This window comes from Colossoma macropomum, unplaced genomic scaffold (genome assembly GCF_904425465.1).
Source record: "Colossoma macropomum unplaced genomic scaffold, Colossoma_macropomum, whole genome shotgun sequence".
Lineage (NCBI taxonomy): Eukaryota > Metazoa > Chordata > Actinopteri > Characiformes > Serrasalmidae > Colossoma > Colossoma macropomum.
In genome coordinates this window covers 32,501-53,803 of record NW_023494808.1, presented here as the reverse complement: position 1 = coordinate 53,803, position 21,303 = coordinate 32,501, and the positions used below count along the sequence as shown (strand labels likewise).

Here is a 21,303-nt window from a genome sequence, read left to right as displayed (position 1 = left end):
AGTGTGTAATACTGCTTTAAACTGTATTCATTCTGACTACTTCAGTAACATTTCCACTGTTACAGAATATGCCATCATATTTACCCATGTACCTTTTTGTAATAAGGCCCCTGAGGCTGTAAACAATATAAGGTGCTTCATTAACGTTACTGTATTGTGTTCTCTCAGTTTCATGCGGCTGCTCGAGGCTCTGCAGTCTGTACCTTCAGATATTCATCCAGTGATCTGGGGCAGCATCAATGATCTGATGCAGACGTCTCCAAAAGGTCTGTAAAGAGGTTTATCTGCCATAATATTGGTGTTTTTATGACTAGCTTTAACTAATTAACTCTGTTTCTGACGTGTTGTGTGTCTGTTTATTCTGACAGAGTGTTTGCCAGCTGCTCTGAAGGTATTCTGATCTGGATGAGTGTGTTTGTGTCTATAGTGTTGCATGTTCTTATAAATATTTCAAGCACTGTTTTTATTGGGTACAGTATATTAGGGTCAGTATATTATGGTCAGTTTATTGTGGGATTTCTGGGCCAACACAATAACCGATATTTAAAACCCTGTTGTTGCTGTTACTGGTAGCAATAACTTCTATTTTTAATTTGCTTACATTTTAGAACAATTTCTTTCTATAGTTCCTGAACAGTTTTGTGCAAATGTATGATTTTAGCATATTGGAAAAAAATAAAACATTTGAAAATAGTGTTATAACATTTGCACAGGCTACATTTTATGTTTTGTTTTTTTCCCCAATATGTTACATTGAGTAAATGAATAGTTATTGTGTATTAAAATGTGTAGATGTGTGTGGAGTATGTGTAGAAAATCCACAAAATGTTTAATATACTATACATTGTGAACAACATATCTGTCGCTTAACTACTTGTCTTCTCTTCTCAGTGTCCAGTCACAGCGTATAATGGTGAGTGAAAATGAAGCGTCTAATATTAATGCTGCATTACGTTTTTCTCTCTTATTTATATGAATTGTTTACTTTCATATCTGACTTTTCGCAGAATCTCAGATGTGCCAAGGTGTTGACAGGTGAGTGAGTTTAAACACCAGTGTAGCTTCCAGTGCTCAAGTTTTCATTGTCTTCCTCCAGTAGAAAATGGCTTTAGCATGCAAGTCCCCATGAACACACACCAGCAGGAGCTCACAAATGCATGTGTTTGCAGCAGCTTTCAAAGCAACACAGGAAATATTTTACAAAACGGTCACTCTGTATTATGTTCTGAATATATATTTTTCATTAATGGTTGTGAATAAGTTGATTTTCACTGCTATAAAATAAAAATCAGATTGTATGTCTAAGCTGCAGACATTCTTTGTAGGTGTGTATTTTTTTTGCAAGAAAATATGCTGTTTTTAGAAGTTGCCCAGGACTAATAAAGAGCTGTTGTACTTATTGTTAAGTGACATACAGTATAAAGACAACACACTGGCTATTTAGCTACGAATAATTAGCCAGCCAGCTCAGCTCAGCTCACCTTCTCAGGTTGGATTATACTATAATCTGTGATTTCTTTTGCTTATTAAAATTAAAATAGCCGAACAAAACTCTCACTGGTCAGACCAGCGTGTATATTGTGTGAAATTAATCGTATGCTCTGTGTATCTGTATTTGTTCCTCAGCTCTGCGGTGCAGACTCTCATCACCACCGGGGGCTCTGCTGAGTCATGGTGCAGAATTAGCCTTCAAAACTACTCATGTGCTAATGTGAGTTTGCTGGACATATCAAAACATATCAGAAAACGATGTTGAATTCTTTGAATGATGAAAGATGAAATCCAGAGGTGGAATAAGTGCTGAATATTCATTCTTCAGTAAGAATGCAGCTAATGTAGTGCTAATAAACCCACATATAAAACATCAGTACAGAAAGTCACTCAAGAAAGAGTAAATAAGTTAGTTTATCGAGAAAGTACTCGCCACTTTTTACTGAAAGACATCCCAATACAAAATGCAAATGTGTTAGCTATAACCAATTAGCTTACCCAGCTAACAAGCTCTCGCAACAGCACAGCTCTGGGTTCAGTAAACAACCGTCATCATTGTTATTATAAAATGACATAAAGAATATAGTAAAAGATGGTTTAGTCAGTCAGTTTAACAGCTTCACCTCATAAGACGTTCTGAAAAACAGAGTTCTGTTCTTTGCTGTGGAGAATTTTCAAAAATAAAAATAGCTCATTTAAATACTTTGATTAAACAAACGTTTTTAAAATAATTAGTTATATTCACAGATATATTTCCAGGGACGAAAATTATGGAGTAATAATAAAGATAATTATAGAGAAGAAATGATTATACTCACTTAAAGGTGTTTGTTCAAGGGTTCTTTAGTAAACACGATGGTTCTCTTCATTATGGAGAATATATGATTGCTGACTTGCATGGTGAACTGGTTCTTGAATGTGTTGTACCTTTTTGAAAATGGTTCTATATAGCAACAAAAAGGGTTCCTCTGTAGGTGCAAGCTTGACATCATAACAGTAGCAGAACCCTTTTTGGTGCTATAGAACCATATGCAACACAGTCTCCATCAATCTCAAGAACCACTTCACCATGCAGAGAACCATTTAATCATGGAATGGTTCTCATGGTTCTGTATAGATTTACTAAAGAACCCCTGAAGAACCATTTTTAGAGTGTACACACTTAAAACGTTGTACATTAAACTATGAACACTGAAAGAACCCTTTGCATGATTAAAGAGCTCTTTGCATGAGATGGTTCTCATGGTTCTATACAGAACCATGAGAACCATCTCATGCAAAGAGCTCTTTAAGTCTCTTTAAGAGTGTTTATGAGAGTGTTTGAGTGTGTTTATGAGAGTGTTTGAGTGTGTTTATGAGAGTGTTTGAGTGTGTTTATGGGTGTTTATGAGTGTATTTATGAGAGTGTTTATGAGTGTGTTTATGAGTGTGTTTATGAGAGTGTTTATGAGAGTGTTTATGAGAGTGTTTGAGTGTGTTTATGGGTGTTTATGAGTGTATTTATGAGAGTGTTTATGAGTGTATTTATGAGAGTGTTTATGAGAGTGTTTATGAGAGTGTTTGAGTGTGTTTATGAGAGTGTTCATGAGCGGTTTATGAGTGTGTTTATGAGAGTGTTTATGAGAGTATTTGAGTGTGTTTATGAGAGTGTTTATGAGCGGTTTATGAGTGTGTTTATGAGAGTGTTTATGAGAGTGTTTAGGAGTGTGTTTATGAGTGTTTGAGTGTGTTTATGAGAGTGTTTGAGTGTGTTTATGAGAGTGTTTGAGTGTGTTTATGAATGTGTTTATGAGAGTGTTTGAGTGTGTTTATGAGAGTGTTTGAGTGTGTTTATGAGAGTGTTTGAGTGTGTTTATGAATGTGTTTATGAGAGTGTTTGAGTGTGTTTATGAGAGTGTTTGAGTGTGTTTATGAGAGTGTTTGAGTGTGTTTATGAATGTGTTTATGAGAGTGTTTGAGTGTGTTTATGGGTGTTTGAGTGTATTTATGAGTGTATTTATGAGAGTGTTTATGAGTGTGTTTATGAGAGTGTTTGAGTGTGTTTATGAGTGTGTTTATGAGTGTTTGAGTGTGTTTATGAGAGTGTTTGAGTGTGTTTATGAGAATGTTTATGAGAGTGTTTGAGTGTGTTTATGGGTGTTTATGAGTGTGTTTATGAGAGTGTTTATGAGTGTGTTTATGAGCGGTTTATGAGTGTGTTTATGAGTGTATTCATGAGAGTGTTTATGAGAGTGTTTGAGTGTGTTTATGAGAGTGTTCATGAGCAGTTTATGAGTGTGTTTATGAGAGTGTTTATGAGAGTATTTGAGTGTGTTTATGAGTGTTTGAGTGTTTATGAGAGTGTTTATGAGTGAGTGTGTTTATGAGTGTGTTTATGAGTGTTTATGAGAGTGTTTGAGTGTGTTTATGAGTGTTTGAGTGTTTATGAGAGTGTTTATGAGTGTTTGAGTGTGTTTATGAGTGTGTTTATGAGCGGTTTATGAATGTGTTTATGAGAGTGTTTATGAGCGGTTTATGAGTGTGTTTATGAGAGTGTTTATGAGAGTGTTTGAGTGTGTTTATGAGAGTGTTTATGAGCGGTTTATGAGTGTGTTTATGAGAGTGTTTATGAGCGGTTTATGAGTGTGTTTATGAGAGTGTTTATGAGAGTGTTTATGAGAGTGTTTATGAGCGGTTTATGAGTGTGTTTATGAGAGTGTTTATGAGAGTGTTTATGAGCGGTTTATGAGTGTGTTTATGAGTGTGTTTATGAGAGTGTTTATGAGAGTGTTTGAGTGTGTTTATGAGAGTGTTTATGAGAGTGTTTGAGTGTGTCTATGAGAGTGTTCATGAGCGGTTTATGAGTGTGTTTATGAGTGTGTTTATGAGAGTGTTTATGAGAGTGTTTGAGTGTGTTTATGAGAGTGTTTATGAGAGTGTTTGAGTGTGTTTATGAGAGTGTTCATGAGCGGTTTATGAGTGTGTTTATGAGTGTGTTTATGAGTGTGTTTATGAGAGTGTTTATGAGAGTGTTTATGAGCGGTTTATGAGTGTGTTTATGAGAGTGTTTATGAGCGGTTTATGAGCGGTTTATGAGTGTGTTTATGAGTGTGTTTATGAGAGTGTTTATGAGAGTGTTTGAGTTTGTTTATGAGAGTGTTTATGAGAGTGTTTATGAGCGGTTTATGAGCGGTTTATGAGTGTGTTTATGAGAGTGTTTATGAGAATGTTTGAGTTTGTTTATGAGAGTGTTTATGAGAGTGTTTATGAGCGGTTTATGAGCGGTTTATGAGAGTTGTGTGTCAGTGTGTGAAGTTAATGCTCCAGTCTGACTGTCCGTCTCTCCTGCAGCTGGACAGACTAACTGCGCTCCAGCTCTCCACTCTGCTGCAGTGTCAACTCACCAGCAATGAGGTTTATTCTAAAGAAGTCTGGAAGCTGTTCTTCTCTAAAGTCTCCGGTGTTCTGGATAACGCCCTCGTTCTGCTGTTCAGAAAGGTAAATAACACACAAACATACATTTTAATAACAACAAGAACGATAAGTTCTGTCTTTACAGTGTTTTATAAAATTCCAAGGACTCTTAAACTGAAATTTTCTAAAAGTAATGACCTGCCAGATGTGCTCCTGTAGATCCACTGTAGAGTTCTAATTGTGAGCTCTACTCGCTTGGGAACGTGCATTTTTCTTGTGTGTAGCCATAATTTAAAAGCTCGTGCTAGTCTTTGCGTTGTGTGAAGTTTTTGTTAAATAAATTATCAACAGAAACCGTCTAATTATTAAAGTCTTACTACATTAACTTCCCTTATTTCTCATGATTCTAAATACTTATACTTTCTTGTACCACTGTTTTTTATCGCCTGTGTGTAAAGCACTTGGAGTAAGAAGTTAAAATAAGTTAAGAATGTTTTTCTGTAAAGTTAGCATTTTGGAGATAAAACAATTTATATACTGTAGCATGCAAATGTTTGTGCACCCCTTGTCAAATGACATGTTGATTTTTCTAAGTATAAACACATCTTCTACAGCAGGGGTGTCAAACTCAACCACTAAAATTGCCATTCATTTCGTTTTTACTTAACGTTTTGCCATGACCCCAACTGGCCATTGTTTATTAAAACAAAAGCCAAGTCTGACAGAAAATGAACGCTGGATTCCTGAACTTTTTGCTTGAACTAGACACCTGACATCTTTCCTTTTTGTGTAACCACTGGCCCTAGATGGTTGTTGGGGTTCAAAACACGCACTATGTTGCAGAGCATGCTGGGGACTGTAGTGCAGCTCAGGGTCAAACAGGCTAATATTAATAGAAAATTAAAATAATTTCACAGGCCGATTAGACATGGGCTCTACAGAGACACACTTGAATATTACATTTTCCTGCAAATGTTAGTGACAGCTTTTATTTATTTGCTGAGTTTGACAAATTGGAAAAAAATAACGCATAATATAATAAAATATTAAAGGTGCCATTTTTTTTGCACAGTCTACATTTAAAGTTTTTTTTCTCAATATGTTAAATTTAACAAAAACAAAGAAAGTGTGTATTAATGTGTTTCCTGTAGAGAACGGTTCAGTTACTCACACTCAGAATCAGATGAGAATGGGTTAAAGGTTGTTTTGAATATGGATCATATTTTTACCATTAAGTTGTCAGTAAACAGCCTTCAGTGCTCCTGTTAGTCTGGAGTTGCTCTGATGTTCCACCAGAATGTCATGTAAGAAGTGTGAGATGTTGTCCATACTGCGCTGAAGTTCCTCGTGTTCCTCTCCTGCAGACCGTCTCTGTGAATGGACCGAATGCTCCAGTGGTTCTGGAGGTTCTTGCTGAGCTTCGACTGGGCCAGTTCACGCCGGATCAGTGGGCCAGTGGACAAGTGGTCTCTACCTGGCTGAAGGACCACCTCGCACCTTTCTTACCTTCAGTATCTGGAATCTTCCTCTACTGTCTCAGCAGCAACAATCTCACCTGCCAGTCCTACCAGAACATGTGAGTGCAATAAAGATGACCTCTGTAATGGACTATTATTGGAGTAATTAACTAGTCAGATCTAATCTGTTCTAGCTCATATCGCCCCCTACACTTCCTGTAGTGTATTACAGTCTGTCAGAGTGACTGTGTGGATCATATGAACATTATAGAGCTTTTTAAATGAAACAGTAGAAGCCATATCGCCCCCTACGCTTCCTGTAGTGTATTACAGTCTGTCAGAGTGACTGTGTGGATCATATGAACATTATAGAGCTTTTTAAATGAAACAGTAGAAGCCATATCGCCCCCTACGCTTCCTGTAGTGTATTACAGTCTGTCAGAGTGACTGTGTGGATCATATGAACATTATAGAGCTTTTTAAATGAAACTGTAGAAGCCATATCGCCCCCTACGCTTCCTGTAGTGTATTACAGTCTGTCAGAGTGACTGTGTGGATCATATGAACATTATAGAGCACTTTTTAAATGAAACAGTAGAAGCCATATCGCCCCCTACACTTCCTGTAGTGTATTACAGTCTGTCAGAGTGACTGTGTGGATCATATGAACATTATAGAGCACTTTTTAAATGAAACAGTAGAAGCCATATCGCCCCCTACACTTCCTGTAGTGTATTATGTGCTGTTGTTATGATGTCAAGTTGTAACAATAGAAGAACCCTTTTTGGTACTATATAGAACCATATGCAACACATTCTCCACTACTACAGCCATTTTCTTTACTAAAGAACCCTTGAAGAAGCACCCTTTTTAAGTGTGTATGGAAAAGTCTATCTTCTCCCCAGCAGCTACAATATAAAAACAGAAATCCACAAAATACAGTCAGACAAAACAGAGCTAAATATTACAGATGTGTGTAAACTTGTTTTCTTTGTTGCTGTTTACAGCCTGGCCGTGTTCAATGATGAGTTCTCTGCAATGGATGGAGCGAGAACAGAACTGGTGCTGAAGTATTTTATCGAACCAATCCTGACCAGCAACTCCACAGGTGACTAAAATCATTCACCACTCTGCTAAAAATTATACCGTGGCAAGTGAAATCTTATATCTACACAATATATCTGTTATTTTTCATTATGAGATTACTGTAGGGATATTCAAAGATTGTTACAGTTCATCACTTTCCTTTTTAATCAGTCTCACTATATTGGCAGATAAGTTTGCTTTTCTAAAGAAACATGCAAAATTATCTGCCAGTGTAAAAAAATCACGTTAGATATATTCACCAGATTTAAGAGTTCACTCGCCATGATGTCATTTTTTTTGCAGTGTAAAAAAATCTATTTCATTTAATATTTTGTGAACTAATTTCAACTTGGTATTAAAGTATTAAACGCAATGTGATATTTTTATCAATCAATCAACAGAGTTTTCTGTTGTTGTGTTAAAATCAGTATCGTATGACCAAAAAACCTGAATTTAGAGCCAGAATAAGTGCTAAAAATGTACTTTTTAACAATATGATTTGATCTGATTTGAACAATGTCGTCGTATATCTGCTCTGAGAACAAACAGACCAACATTTAACCTTTCAGATATGGATATTAATGTGTGAAATGTATTATTATACATTGTAAAAAGTGCCTGTTGGTGAATTCTATGATGTGAACCTGTAATAATGTGACTGTTCTGTATTTCTCTACAGGCGGCTGCATTTCCTACAACAGTACTGAGTGGTTGTTGAGGAACTTTGGGCTGTTTTCACAGTTTGTCACTCTGAAACAGCTGATGAGCATCAATAGGAACTTCAACCCAGTATGTTTTCAGCAGCTCCGTCCCACATTCAGTCTGGCACCTCACTAATGCATAATAATAATAATAATAATAATAATAATAGTAAAAGTAATAATAATTCATATAGTATCTTTCATACATAAAATGAAAGGCAGCCCAAACCGCTTTACAAAACGTTTTAAAACAAACTATATATGTCTATGGTAATAAAAAGTAATTACACAAACATAACTGCGGCAAGAATATGGTGGTGTAACATAAAACAATGAAAACAACAATAATAATTGAAAAAAATAGGTGAGAGAAATAAAACCAAGCAACAGGTCGGTTGCCCCAGCCTCAGTAAGCTCAACTGTAAGCTTAACTGTAATGTAAGTGTTTACTAAGTTCAGATTTACTCATTACTAAATCATAATGGGTCTCTGCACACCAACTGATTTTAACATTGAGCTTAGTAGTTACTAACTATTCACACCCAAGGGCAGCTGAATGTTTTGGGGAAACCATTAAAAAAGAGCATGAAGCTGAAATCCACAGCTCCAGTGAGACACAGCTAAAACATCTAACCAGAAAAAACTGTGTATTTGGTTGTCATAAGGAAATATTAAAGAATAAACAGACAAATTCTGTATATATATATATATATATATATATATATATATATATATATATATATATATATATATAAAACTAGCATAACTAAGGACATAAATTCACATCTTATTAGTTTAGAATTGGCAATGTTTTATTCCTGTACGTTCTATATAATGTCAACGTTACTCAAGGAACCTAAATCTGAGTTTTCTCTCTAATTAAGTTAATCTTGTTCCTCTGGGCCCAAAATATATGTGCAATGTCTGTCTTACGAAAACCATCCCAAAATCCGAAAAATTTCATCGTATTTCTCTCTCTCTGTGTAAACTGGGCAGTCTTAATCTTGGGTAAAGCCTCCATAAGCATTCCCCTGACCAATCACAAGGCTGAAATCTCTTGCCTCGCCCTGATTTTCACAAAACAGACCTCCAAGTCCGTCATAATGCAGGTCATAACGAGTAAAGCTTAATACACAGCGAATAAGCCGTTTAGTGTCTAATAAGGATGTAATAAAACAAAGAACAGGGTTGTAATAAACCTCCCAGACACATTCCTCAAATTAAAGTGTAACTTTAACTACCGTTAAACATTAAATGCTGTTTCTCTGTCTGCAGCTGCTGGCTCTGCCGTATCTGACTCCACTCCAAACAGCAGAGCTGATGGTGGAGGATCTTACTGGACTTCCAAATAAACCCACCATCATCAACACAGTGTTCGACTTCCTGCTTCAGCCACCATGGCGATACAGGCTTCCTGAGGTTCTGCAGGAGCTGTCTGTCCTGGCTGGAACGGCACGTATATGTATCTATTTGTTAGGAGAGTAACAGTATAAATAATCGTAGCGTTTAGCATCGTATCATACTGGATTATAACACTGGATCATGGCTAGCATGTTAGCTCATGGGTATCATATTAGCTCATAGCTAGCGTGTTAGCCCTGAGCTCTGTAAAGCATTTGTTTATTAATAATGTGATCTGGATGGAAGAGGCTGAACTCCACTGTGCTGTTCCAAAGTCTGTATTCTATTTTTATATTAAAAAAAAATTAAGACCGATGAAGTTTGTGAATTGTTACACCACTATTGTATATGGTTCTATGCAAAAGTTTGGGCACCCCAGTCAAATTCCATATTGCTGTTTATTTGCTGAACTTAAGTAATTTATACATACTGGAAAAAAAAACGGTAACACTTTCTATGAATGTTACCTTTGTAAGCATAAAAATGAATTACACTGAATTACACTTTATAGCCATGTTTATAATACATTATAAATTGTTAATATAATGCATTATAAATAGTGTTAATAACATGTTATAATGTCAGTGCCAAAGAAGTCAGTCCCAGCTTGGAGAGCGTAAAGTAAAGACAAATACCAAGCTAACGGTGGTGAACATTACCTTTCCCACATTGGGTAAAACACTGATGGCAGCACTAGTTTAAACTCTGACATTTGAAGCCTGTAATGTGCTTTACTGTGAATGTTTTAGTGTTTCAGTAAATCCTTCAGTAAATACTTCAACTTGAAGCCTCACTCTGAACACTGGAGGAGGCTTTAGTACAGTACGCTTCACTTTACTTAGAGCGGACAAATACCACTTATGAGCTCTTATAATTTGTTATGATCAGTACTTATAATGTATTATGTTAACAATTCATAATGCATAATAAGCATGGCTATAACATATAATGCATTTTTATAAATATTTATAGCTATGTTTATAATGTCTTATGCATGCATTATAACATGTTATGAATGCGTTTATAGATGCTTACAAAGGTGACATTCATAGAAAGTGTTACCGTATAATGTATATTTTGTTTTTCAGATGCCTCTGAGTTGTGTGATTTACCAAACAATGTAAGTTCAGAAATTTAAGTGTAATTAAATCTAATTTAGCTTAAGTGTTAATTTTAGTAGATGATGGTGGTCAGTACTTTAGCGTCTGTGTGACATCATTAACAATCAGTTCTTTTGCTGTAATCGATCAGCTTTTCACGGCTGGAGGGTATACTGACATCATCACCTGGTGACCTGGAGCCGGTGATCTGGGCGAGCGTGTATGACCTCACACCCAAAGCACCGGCAGGTGTGTAACGTTCTGTAAACACTCTCAGGGACAGTTAATACTCACATTTATAGTAATTACACATTTGTCTAACGTTATTTCTGTTTGGGTATGTTTACAGGATGTCCTCTGTTCCCACTGAATCAGCAGGTAAGTTCTGTAGTCCATTACAAAAATACAGTGGATACTGATGTACATAGAACATGACAGCAACATGTGCTCACTATATGAAGTAATGTTCAGTTTACCAACAGCTGTAGCTCATCACTCAAACTGGAAATAACATCAAACTGTCTATGTTATACCTGTAAAATTCAAAACATGATGTGAAAATTTGGGAATTTGTGCAAAATTAATGAATTTCAAATGAATAAATAGAATTAGTAGCCATTTCAGATCTAGAAATTTCATCTACATCACTACAACCTGCATCACCCAGTCAGATCCACTCCGTTCAATTTCCCCTCGCCCAGTCAGATCCACTCCAGTCAATTTTAAATTCTAAATTTTCCCTTACCCTGTCCAATATAATTCTAAAGTTACATGTTTAAAAGATAAAATTAAATTTCAAATCTAAAATTACTCTCACCTTTTCAGATGCTGTTGAATTCCAAAATTAAAATTCTTAAAATTATTTAAAATTACAAGTCAATTCTGGTTAAAAAATGTCTTTGTCTCTGCCTGTAAGAGAGAATAGTAACATGACTGTATTTTCAATCAGAATAGTTCATTTTTGTGACTGAAACCTTGCAGTGGGTTCAGTGCATGTGGCACCTACGGCTTTACCTCAATTACATGCTATAACACAGTTAATTACCTGTAATATTTCCTTTTGTTCCAGTGTCCAGCTTCTCCATTCAGTGGTGAGTTTTACTCAATTACTTCATTTCATTTCTAATTGGATTCCACTTTTCTCTGTCATGGCTAACTTTGGTACTGTTGCGTCTGTGTTTCAGTGACGGCGGTGTGCCAGGGAAATCAGAGGTACATCTATAACTGACCGATTTCTTTACTCACTGCGAGACATTAAATCAATAGTTTTAATAGAACGGCAATAGAGGAGGAAAGGAATCTGGCGATGTAGGTGACGAGAACAGCATCACTCTTTTCTACTTTGGTGCAGTCAACGGCTTTATCACGTGAAGCATGATCACTGTTTTCACTGTTTCATGAGCAACTGTTGCGGGCGAGTTTCAAGTGTGTTGCAGATGCTTTACATTGTGCAGCTCAAGTGCAGTGTAGTTTCATGTATGTTTCAAGCAACTAAAGTTGCACGGACATCTCGCCTTGTAAAGTCAGCCTAATTATAAAATGTACAATGCGTTAAAGAAAATAATAATATCTTGAGAACCTCAACAACAACATACAGAGCACAGTGCTAACAGTATCTCCAGTACATTAAAACAATGGTTTGGTGAAAAATCAGAGTCTCACAGTTTCTCCCCCTCTTTCAAGTCGATCAGTCCAGACATGATCGGTGTCTAAAGTTTGCTTCTTTAGTTTTAGCACTGGAGCTACAAAAGCTAACGTAACTAATCATATACCCAGCCAATTAGCAATGCTCTATGCTTCCATTACTTGTTAGCTACATTAGCCTCATAGCTCTAGTGCTTATCACTATACTACTGAATCACTGTACGATTGCTTTAACTGATCAGGAATGAGTATATTATGCTCCAGTCTGAGTGTTCTGTCCATGTTGCTATGGTTACAGCATCTTCATGCAGCAGTATGTTGGCAATGGAACCCTGACAGTGCCATGTGACCTCCCCATCCCAGAATATGCTTGTGCAAAGGTAATCATCAGTGCATGTTAAAGATACAGAGTCTACTAAGAGTTCAAACCTAATGTTTAGCACTAAGCAATAGGGACACACTCTGTAGAACCTATAACGTACTGGTTCCTGTTCTGACATCAGTACAGTTTGATTGAAGCTCTGTAGAACCTATAACCACCTGGTTTCTGTGTGTGGTCTTTCAACATCACTTTTGTAATAACTATAGCCTGAATGAAGCTCTGTAGAACATGTAGCTGCCTGGTTTCAGTGTGTCTTTAGTCTGTGAACAGTTATGAGGTTATGAGGTCAGTACAGTCTGAATGGAGCTGTGTAGAACCTATAACCTTCTGGTTTCAGTGTGCTTTAGTTTCTGAACATCAGTTACAAGATCAGTAGAGCCTGAATGGAGCTGTGTAGAGCCTATAACCACCTGGTTTCTGTGTGTTTTAGTTTCTGTACATCAGTCCTGAGATCAGTAGAGTCTGAATGAAGCTCTGTAGAACCTATAACCACCTGGTTTCAGTGTGCTTTAGTTTCTGAACATCAGTTATGAGATCAGTAGAGTCTGAATGAAGCTGTGCAGAACATTTAAGCTCCTGGAATCTGTGTGTTTGTAGTCGCTGAACATCAGTTCTGATGAGTTGGTGTGCATCTTGGAGAACACCTTGAAGAATGATAGTTCCTTCGACACAGTGGAGGCATGGAAACTGTTCCTGACCAGAGGGTCAAACCAGCTGGACTCAGCCCTGCTCAAGCTGTCCAGCCAGGTGAGAACACTCTGTTAGTACCTATACACACACACAAACACACACACACACACACACACATATATGTATATATATATATATATATATAAACAGTATTACTTTGTATAACAGTATAGAAAGTAAAGTACTGAATTTACATACTCTATATCTATAAAATGTCCACAAACAGTAATAATAATAGTATATAAAGTGTATCAATTATAATAAACAGAATATACTGTGTGTGTGATAATAATAGTAATACACAATATGATAATAACATAAATAACAAGATACACAATACCAGCATAGTAAAAACATATACTGTCACTGTCTGGACAAAAACAAGTATCTCCATTTTTGTTGATTGTTTTTTTTATAGGTCATGAAATTTTCTGTTTTAATATGTTAAAATTCCACGATGAACAGACAAATAGAAATGCCCCAAAATTTCATTAAGAAATAAGATTTGTTAAGTTTTGTTTCTTTCTCCTATAAAGTTAATTTTGGCTTTAATTTTTGTCTTGACATCAATGATATACAGTATATTAATAATAATAATAATAACATTCTGCATAGGTTATCGATAACAATTCACTGACTGGCCTTACACGGTGAAACTTTCATGCAACAAGTTGCATGTTGTGAGTTGCCTGCAACATAATTCCTGTGCAGCTTACAATTAAAAAACAATTAAAGTTACACGCAACACATTCGACGACTTTACTTGTTAAGCAAATTAACAGCTCATACTTTTTAATACTCCATATCGTTCTGCTGCATTTCTATCTTCTTTGTGTATTTTTCCAGCTGTGGCTGCTGTTCTGTTTTCTGTATCATTATATCTGTTTTGTGTCCAAATAACTGTCTAGTTGTATTTACTGTATATTTGAGTTTATCTGTTGCATGTATGTTTATCCTTTGAAAATTTATTTTTAAGTAGTCGATGACTTGATGTCTCACTCACTTTGTCCTAGAAGCACTGCAACGTCATCGAGGAGCGTTTCAGTCTCTTCTTCTGTAATAATTTATATCACTTGGATCCTAAATGAATCTGAACTCTGTAAAATTAGGAGTGTCAATAGAGGAGGAAAGGAATCTGGCGATGTAGGTGATGAGAACAGCATCACTCTTTTCTACTTTGGTGAAATCAACGGCTTTATCACGTGAAGCATGATCACTGTTTTCATTGTTTCATGAACTTGTTTCAGGAAGTTTAAATGCTTGCAACGGTTGTGGCCAAGTTTCAAACAAGTTGCAGGACGCTTTACATTTTGCAGCTGTGCAGTGCAGTGTAGTTTCATGTAGGTTTCAAGCAACTACAGTTGCATGAATGTTTCACGGTGTGAAGCCAGCCTAGTTATAATTTGTATATCACATTAAAGAAAATAATAATATATTGAGAACATCAATAACAACAGGCAGAGTGCAGTGATAACAGTATCTCCGGTACTGTGTAGATCTGATGATGTGATGTTTTTATCCAGGCGGCGTGGTACTCCACTGCACAGGCCTCTAATTTCCTGAATGCTGTTCGGGAGCTCCGATTGGACAGATTCAGTGCAGACGAGCTGGTGAATAACAGCTTCATTAGTCTGTGGTTTGGTGGACTTCTCCGCCCAGTGCTGCCCTCTGCCTCCGCTACATTCCTCATCTGCATGAGCAGCAGGAACTTCTCCTGCCAGACCTTCCAGACCATGTAAGGACATGCTAAGCTCTTGTTTCACATGGCAACTTTGGAATTTCCCTGAATGAAAATGATCTGAGCCAGCAAGTACAGTTATATAGAGCAATATTAACCAGATAATAAACTGGGAAACGTATATCCATCAGCCCACCAACCATTATCGCTAAATGTGAAACTCTGCTCTCTGTGGAGTGGTGCTGGTTGTTGTGCCAGCACTAGCTTAGTTATCAGGCTAACAGCTCCACTCACCACAGTACAGATTGCTGGACAGGAGTCCCAAAGCCACGCCCACACTTTACATATTTAAAAAACTGAGGTGTTTTCCATCATTACAGTGAATTAGTCTTCTGGTTCTCTCAGCTTCCTAAATAGTATTAGCTAAGAGAACAAGAAGACTGACTTCATTTTACTTTACCCAACTGGTTCAGCGTCAGAGCTGAAACACATTTAGGACTTTTAACTGATCTTGAAACCCTGTTTCAGTAGTGACTTTCAGTAGCGTCTGTTTCAGTAGCGTCTGTTTCAATAGTGACTGTTTCAGTAGTGACTGTTTCAGTAGCGTCTGTTTCAGTAGTGGCTGTTTCAGTAGCGTCTGTTTCAGAAGTGACTGTTTCAGTAGTGTCTTTTTCAGTAGTGACTGTTTCAGTAGTGACTGTTTCATTAGTGTCTTTTTCAGTAGCGTCTGTTTCAGTAGTGCTTTTCAGGAGTGTCTGTTTCAGTAGTGGCTGTTTCAGTAGTGTCTGTTTCAGTAGTGACTGTCTCAGTAGTGACTGTTTCAGTAGCGTCTGTTTCAGTAGCGTCTGTTTCAGTAGCGACTGTTTCAGTAGCGACTGTCTCAGTAGTGTCTGTTTCAGTAGCATCTGTTTCGGTAGTGACTGTTTCAGTAGTGATTGTTTCAGTAGTGGCTGTTTCAGTAGTGACTGTTTCAGTAGTGACTGTTTCGGTAGTGTCTGTTTCGGTAGTGACTGTTTTGGTAGTGTCTGTTTCGGTAGTGTCTGTTTCGGTAGTGTCTGTTTCGGTAGTGGCTGTTTCAGTAGCGTCTGTTTCAGTAGCGGCTGTTTCAGTAGTGGCTGTTTCAGTAGCGACTGTGTCAGTAGTGGCTGTGTCAGTAGTGACTGTTTCAGTAGTGACTGTGTCAGTAGTGGCTGTGTCAGTAGTGGCTGTTTCAGTAGTGACTGTCTCAGTAGTGGCTGTTTCAGTAGCGTCTGTTTCAGTAGCGACTGTTTCAGTAGTGACTGTCTCAGTAGTGTCTGTTTCAGTAGCATCTGTTTCGGTAGTGACTGTTTCAGTAGTGTCTGTTTCAGTAGTGACTGTGTCAGTAGTGACTGTGTCAGTAGCGTCTGTTTCAGTAGTGACTGTTTCAGTAGTGACTGTTTCAGTGACAATTTTAGCTCATTTTGAGCTCAAAAAAGCCAGTAAATGACCAGCAAACACAGCTTTGAACAGCTGTGATTTTTCACACAGAAAATCATCATATTTATAATTAAAACACTAAAAAGTGCTGAACTGCAGTAAATATGATGATTCTTAATGTTCCACACTGATTTTCAGACTTTGGGACTCGTTTACTTCAAAACAATGGGATCTAACTGCTCACCATGTGGCCATGAGGGACAGGGATGCAGCCTCACTCCCTGCTCTGAAATGCAGGGGCGTGGCTACAATAAGGCTCCGCCCACAGACTAAAATGCTGTGTTTTGGTAGTGACATCAAAACATGAGAGAACATTTTTTATTTAAAAATTTATCTCATGATAAATCAAAACCTTTCAATTTCAGTTTAAAAAACTCAAAAAGTTCATAATTTTTTTTTATTTAATTTTTTTAAGTATATTTTTCACAAATGTAAATTTGTAAATAGGGTTCTCCCAATAGAAAGTACCCTATAAATGTCGATTATATATATATTTAGTTTACTATCTCTATTAATGTTTTGGGTTTAAATAGATCAGAACAGATCCACTGTAAATATCTAAAATCTGAATTCTTCAGTGCAGTTTGAACGAATTCGACAGAATAAAGAAAATTGAAGAGAAATTATTTGTTGGATTCTGGCTAATTGAAGCTCCACTGACATCAGTTTCGAGAATAAAGACTCAAATCTGAGCATGGAAAAGTTAGCAAAAGCATCCTGTGTTAGCTGAGATGGTGGCGTGGCACCGATGGTAGTGCTAGTGCTAGCTTAGTTAGCAGGCTGAGAGCTCCATAGTTACATTCCAGCGAGCTGATGCTCCACTGACAGGTTTGGAGGATAATGTTTTGCTCTCTTCTGTTGCTCTTTCAGTGTCCAAGTTTTCAACAATGACTTCTCCAGCTTGAACTCATTCCAGTTGTGGATGGTGACGAATCAATTCATATTGAATTTCCTCTCGAGAGAACGAGCAGGTAATCCATACGCACCACCACCAAGCCTGTAATATTACCATAATAAGTCTAACATTCACAAAAACCAAAAACACTACTAGGGATGAGCATTTTTGTTAGATTTAATATTTAATTTTAAGGCATTATTTGAAATATATTCCAATAAAAAAGGCCTCATCCCAAAAAGAATCAAGGATTACACCTTACACACACTTTGACATTCACATTTTCAATTCATTAATAGAAAATATCATGGTAACACTTTCTATGAATGTCACATTTGTAAGCATTTATAAACACATTCATAACATGTTATAATGCATGCATAAGACATTATAAACATAGCTATAAATATTTATAAAAATGCATTATATGTTATTGCTTATTATGCATTATGAATTGTTAACCTAATACATTATAAGTACTGATCATAACAAATTATAAGAGCTCATAAGTTGTATTTGTCCGCTCTAAGTAAAGTGAAGCGTACTGTACTAAAGCCTCCTCCAGTGTTCAGAGTGAGGCTTCAAGTTGAAGTATTTACTGAAGGATTTACTGAAACACTAAAACATTCACAGTAAAGCACATTACAGGCTTCAAATGTCAGAGTTTAAACTAGAGCTGCCATCAGTGTTTTACCCAATGTGGGAAAGGTAATGTACACCACCGTTAGCTTGGTATTTGTCTTTACGCTCTCCAAGCTGGGACTGACTTCATTGGCACTGACATTATAACATGTTATCAACACTATTTATAATGCATTATATTAACAATTCATAATGTATAATAAACATGGCTATAAAGTGTAATTCAGTGTAATTCTTTTTTATAAACATTTATAACCACATTTATAATGCCTTATGAATACATTATAACGTTATAAATGTGTTTATAGATGCTTACATACATGCAACATTCATAGAAAGTGTTACCATCATCATCTATAAAACCCGATTCAGATGTATGATCTATCTTGTGCTCTAACCATGATGTTTTACTTCTTTTTTAGATTGTTGTCTTTAATGTATTACCTGAATATGTGCATTGATATGTATATGCAGGGTTTATGTAATGTGCATTACTTGAAGTGCATTAACTAGCTGGCTAGCTACCGTATTTAGCCAAGTAACTGTTATAACTAACAACATTTAGTTATCCTAGCTTTGCAAATGTAAACACTGGAATTGTTTGTGTCAAAAATGATCACTGCTGCTTATACGGCAGTATGCAATAGTTTGGTGACATATTTTGTTAAATACAGCCATTCAGAGTTATTTCAATCCGAGGGTTAATGCACAGGCAATTTATATTTGATTCACTTAAAGATTGAAAAAAAAAATATTGTAATTGTGCAAAAGTTTGGACACCATTCCAGTTGTAAAGTCTCATAATTAACTCGTAAGGTTTTAATTGACTCATTAGGACTGGTTAGGTGATGAGGAACTGTCAGCTGATGACAATTCCACAGCGTAAAAAATGCTCAGACTCTTTAGGCCCTCTGAGCAGCTGGCTGAGAATCTAAAAATGATGCTAATTGATGCCTACAGGAGAAAACTATAAACAAGCATCAGAGAGCTTCCAGCTTGCAATTTCCACCTTCTGAAATTTCATTAAGAAATGGCAGTCAAGGGGAACTGTGGAAGTCAAGGCAACATTAGGAAGACCAAGAAAACTCTCGGATAGAACAGCTCAATATGCTGGCCAGAAAGGCAAAGCAAAACCCCCACATGACAGCATTCTAATGATCCACATGGAAGAGTCATCAGAAGGAAACCTTACCTGTGACCCCATCACAAAAGCTAGCCAGCCTGCTGGTTAATGCAGCTACAGTATTACACATTATATAGGCTCTGCATAAACCTATCAGAGCATGTATCTTCTGGTAATACTTGAGCTTGACAAGGTCTTCAGATACAACATTATCTCCACAAACAAAAACTAAAACTGTCCAGGCTGTGCTTCTCTGTGGTTCTGTATGGATGTGAAAGCTGGACAGACAAGACATGAAAAATATAGATGTCTTTAAACTTTAACACTGACGAAGACTTTTAAGAGAACCTTGGATAGGAAAAGAAACAAATTAATGGATCTTCAACCAAATCAGGCCTCACCTCACCAAACTGAAGCTCTTATTCTGGACACATTCTGTTCAGACTCTACAGATCTCAGGACTGATGTTCAGAAACTAAAACACACAGAAACCAGAAGCTTGTAGGCTCTACAGAGCTTCATTCAGACTCTACTGATCTCATAATATTGAAACCAGACAGCTACATGTTCTACAGAGCTCCATTCAGGCTATAGTTATTACAAAAGTGATGTTGAAAGACCACACACAGAAACCAGGTGGTTATAGGTTCTTCAGAGTTTCATTCAGACTCTAATGATCTCAGAATTGATGTTCAGAAACTGAAACACACAGAAACCAGAAGGTTATAGGTTCTACAGAGCTTCATTCAGACTCTAAAGATCTCAGAATTGATGTTCAGAAACTGAAACACATAGAAACCAGGTGGTTATAGGTTCTACAGAGCTTCATTCAGACTCTAAAGATCTCAGAATTGATGTTCAGAAACTGAAACACACAGAAACCAGGTGGTTATAGGTTCTACAGAGCTTCATTCAGACTCTAAAGATCTCAGAATTGATGTTCAGAAACTGAAACACACAGAAACCAGGTGGTTATAGGTTCTACAGAGCTTCAATCAGACTGTGCTGATCTCAGAACAGGAACCAGGACGTTATAGGTTCTACAGAGTGTGTCCCTATTGCTTAGTGCTAAACATGACGTTTGAACTCTTAGTAAACTCTGTATAAACCTATCAGAGCATGTATCTTCTGGTAATACATGAAAGACAACAAAGATCTCGGATAGTTCACACTGTTTGAATCTGGCATTTTTAGAGTCATTTCCATTAGTAAACTGGAAAATTTGAACCAAGATGAATAATAGATTGTTGCTGCCAGACAAAAACCTTGTATTTCCAGAATGGTAACTTTTCAGAAGGGAAAAAAAAACTTCCTTAACAATAGAAGTTAATAGACAGAGATGGACTATTAGACATTTCTACTGTCTACATATCCCATAAACCTGTGTGTCAGTGCTGATGCGGTTAAGGCCTCAGCATACTTCTTGCAGATACAATGTTTGCCTGGTTTTGGTGAACAGTATGAAGTAATGAAGTGCACTATTGGTATCTTGGCAATGTCAAGATGCTTCAGATTGCCTTTCAAATTCAGTTGCAGATACTTTCATCACAACACTGCCTGACTTCTAAGGCACTGACCTTCGAGGCAGCAGGGCATTGAGAAACAGCTGCCTCCAGTTTCACATTCAGCCAAATATTTTTGTTCTGACAGCAATGATAGACTAAATTTAGCATCTAGAAACACTCTCTGAAAATGTGGTACTAAACTATCACTGGTGTGGAACCCTCAAGGGTACCTCTTCAGCACCTTTACTCAGCGAACATAACAGTACGGTATTTTATTTAACTATATTTTTAAGCTGCTTTGACTTCACACCCCCTGTCTGCACTACAGACTTGTAAAACAATAGGTTGTATGTATGTTCAAATGCTTTGTTGTTGTGCATATGCAGTGTGAATGTAGTGTGTCCATGTGTAATGTGCATGTTTCCTGTCGCAGAGTCGGCGTGTGTGTCGAACAACAGCGCCCAGTGGCTGATTAAGAACTTCGGAAACTTCTCATCTCTCATGTCTCTCTCACAGATCTTACATCTGAACCCACAGTTCAATCCAGTATGTAAATACGCAGGCATTCACAGTCACTTTATCTCACCAAGTATGTTGTATATACAAGGAATTAGTCTTGGTGAGTCACACAAACATGACATTAACACACTGAACAGA

The 21,303-nt window shown here is 36.9% G+C and overlaps 1 protein-coding gene across 1 annotated transcript in view; it reads left to right on the top strand.

Annotated features, from left to right (window-relative positions):
• LOC118797672 overlaps nucleotides 1-21,303 on the top strand; it is a gene marked incomplete at its 3' end in the record, with an annotated part of 103,295 nt that overhangs the window by 49,680 nt on the left and 32,312 nt on the right. Inside the window, exons 41-60 of the mRNA XM_036556948.1 lie at nucleotides 169-266; nucleotides 369-391; nucleotides 892-913; nucleotides 1,008-1,035; nucleotides 1,627-1,711; nucleotides 4,822-4,968; nucleotides 6,249-6,460; nucleotides 7,349-7,449; nucleotides 8,107-8,216; nucleotides 9,404-9,580; nucleotides 10,618-10,649; nucleotides 10,781-10,878; nucleotides 10,979-11,007; nucleotides 11,699-11,720; nucleotides 11,814-11,841; nucleotides 12,572-12,653; nucleotides 13,253-13,402; nucleotides 14,869-15,080; nucleotides 17,352-17,452; nucleotides 21,080-21,192. Of these exons, the coding sequence (XP_036412841.1) occupies nucleotides 169-266; nucleotides 369-391; nucleotides 892-913; nucleotides 1,008-1,035; nucleotides 1,627-1,711; nucleotides 4,822-4,968; nucleotides 6,249-6,460; nucleotides 7,349-7,449; nucleotides 8,107-8,216; nucleotides 9,404-9,580; nucleotides 10,618-10,649; nucleotides 10,781-10,878; nucleotides 10,979-11,007; nucleotides 11,699-11,720; nucleotides 11,814-11,841; nucleotides 12,572-12,653; nucleotides 13,253-13,402; nucleotides 14,869-15,080; nucleotides 17,352-17,452; nucleotides 21,080-21,192 (1,870 nt within the window). The remainder of the gene's footprint in view (nucleotides 1-168; nucleotides 267-368; nucleotides 392-891; nucleotides 914-1,007; nucleotides 1,036-1,626; nucleotides 1,712-4,821; nucleotides 4,969-6,248; nucleotides 6,461-7,348; nucleotides 7,450-8,106; nucleotides 8,217-9,403; nucleotides 9,581-10,617; nucleotides 10,650-10,780; nucleotides 10,879-10,978; nucleotides 11,008-11,698; nucleotides 11,721-11,813; nucleotides 11,842-12,571; nucleotides 12,654-13,252; nucleotides 13,403-14,868; nucleotides 15,081-17,351; nucleotides 17,453-21,079; nucleotides 21,193-21,303) is intronic.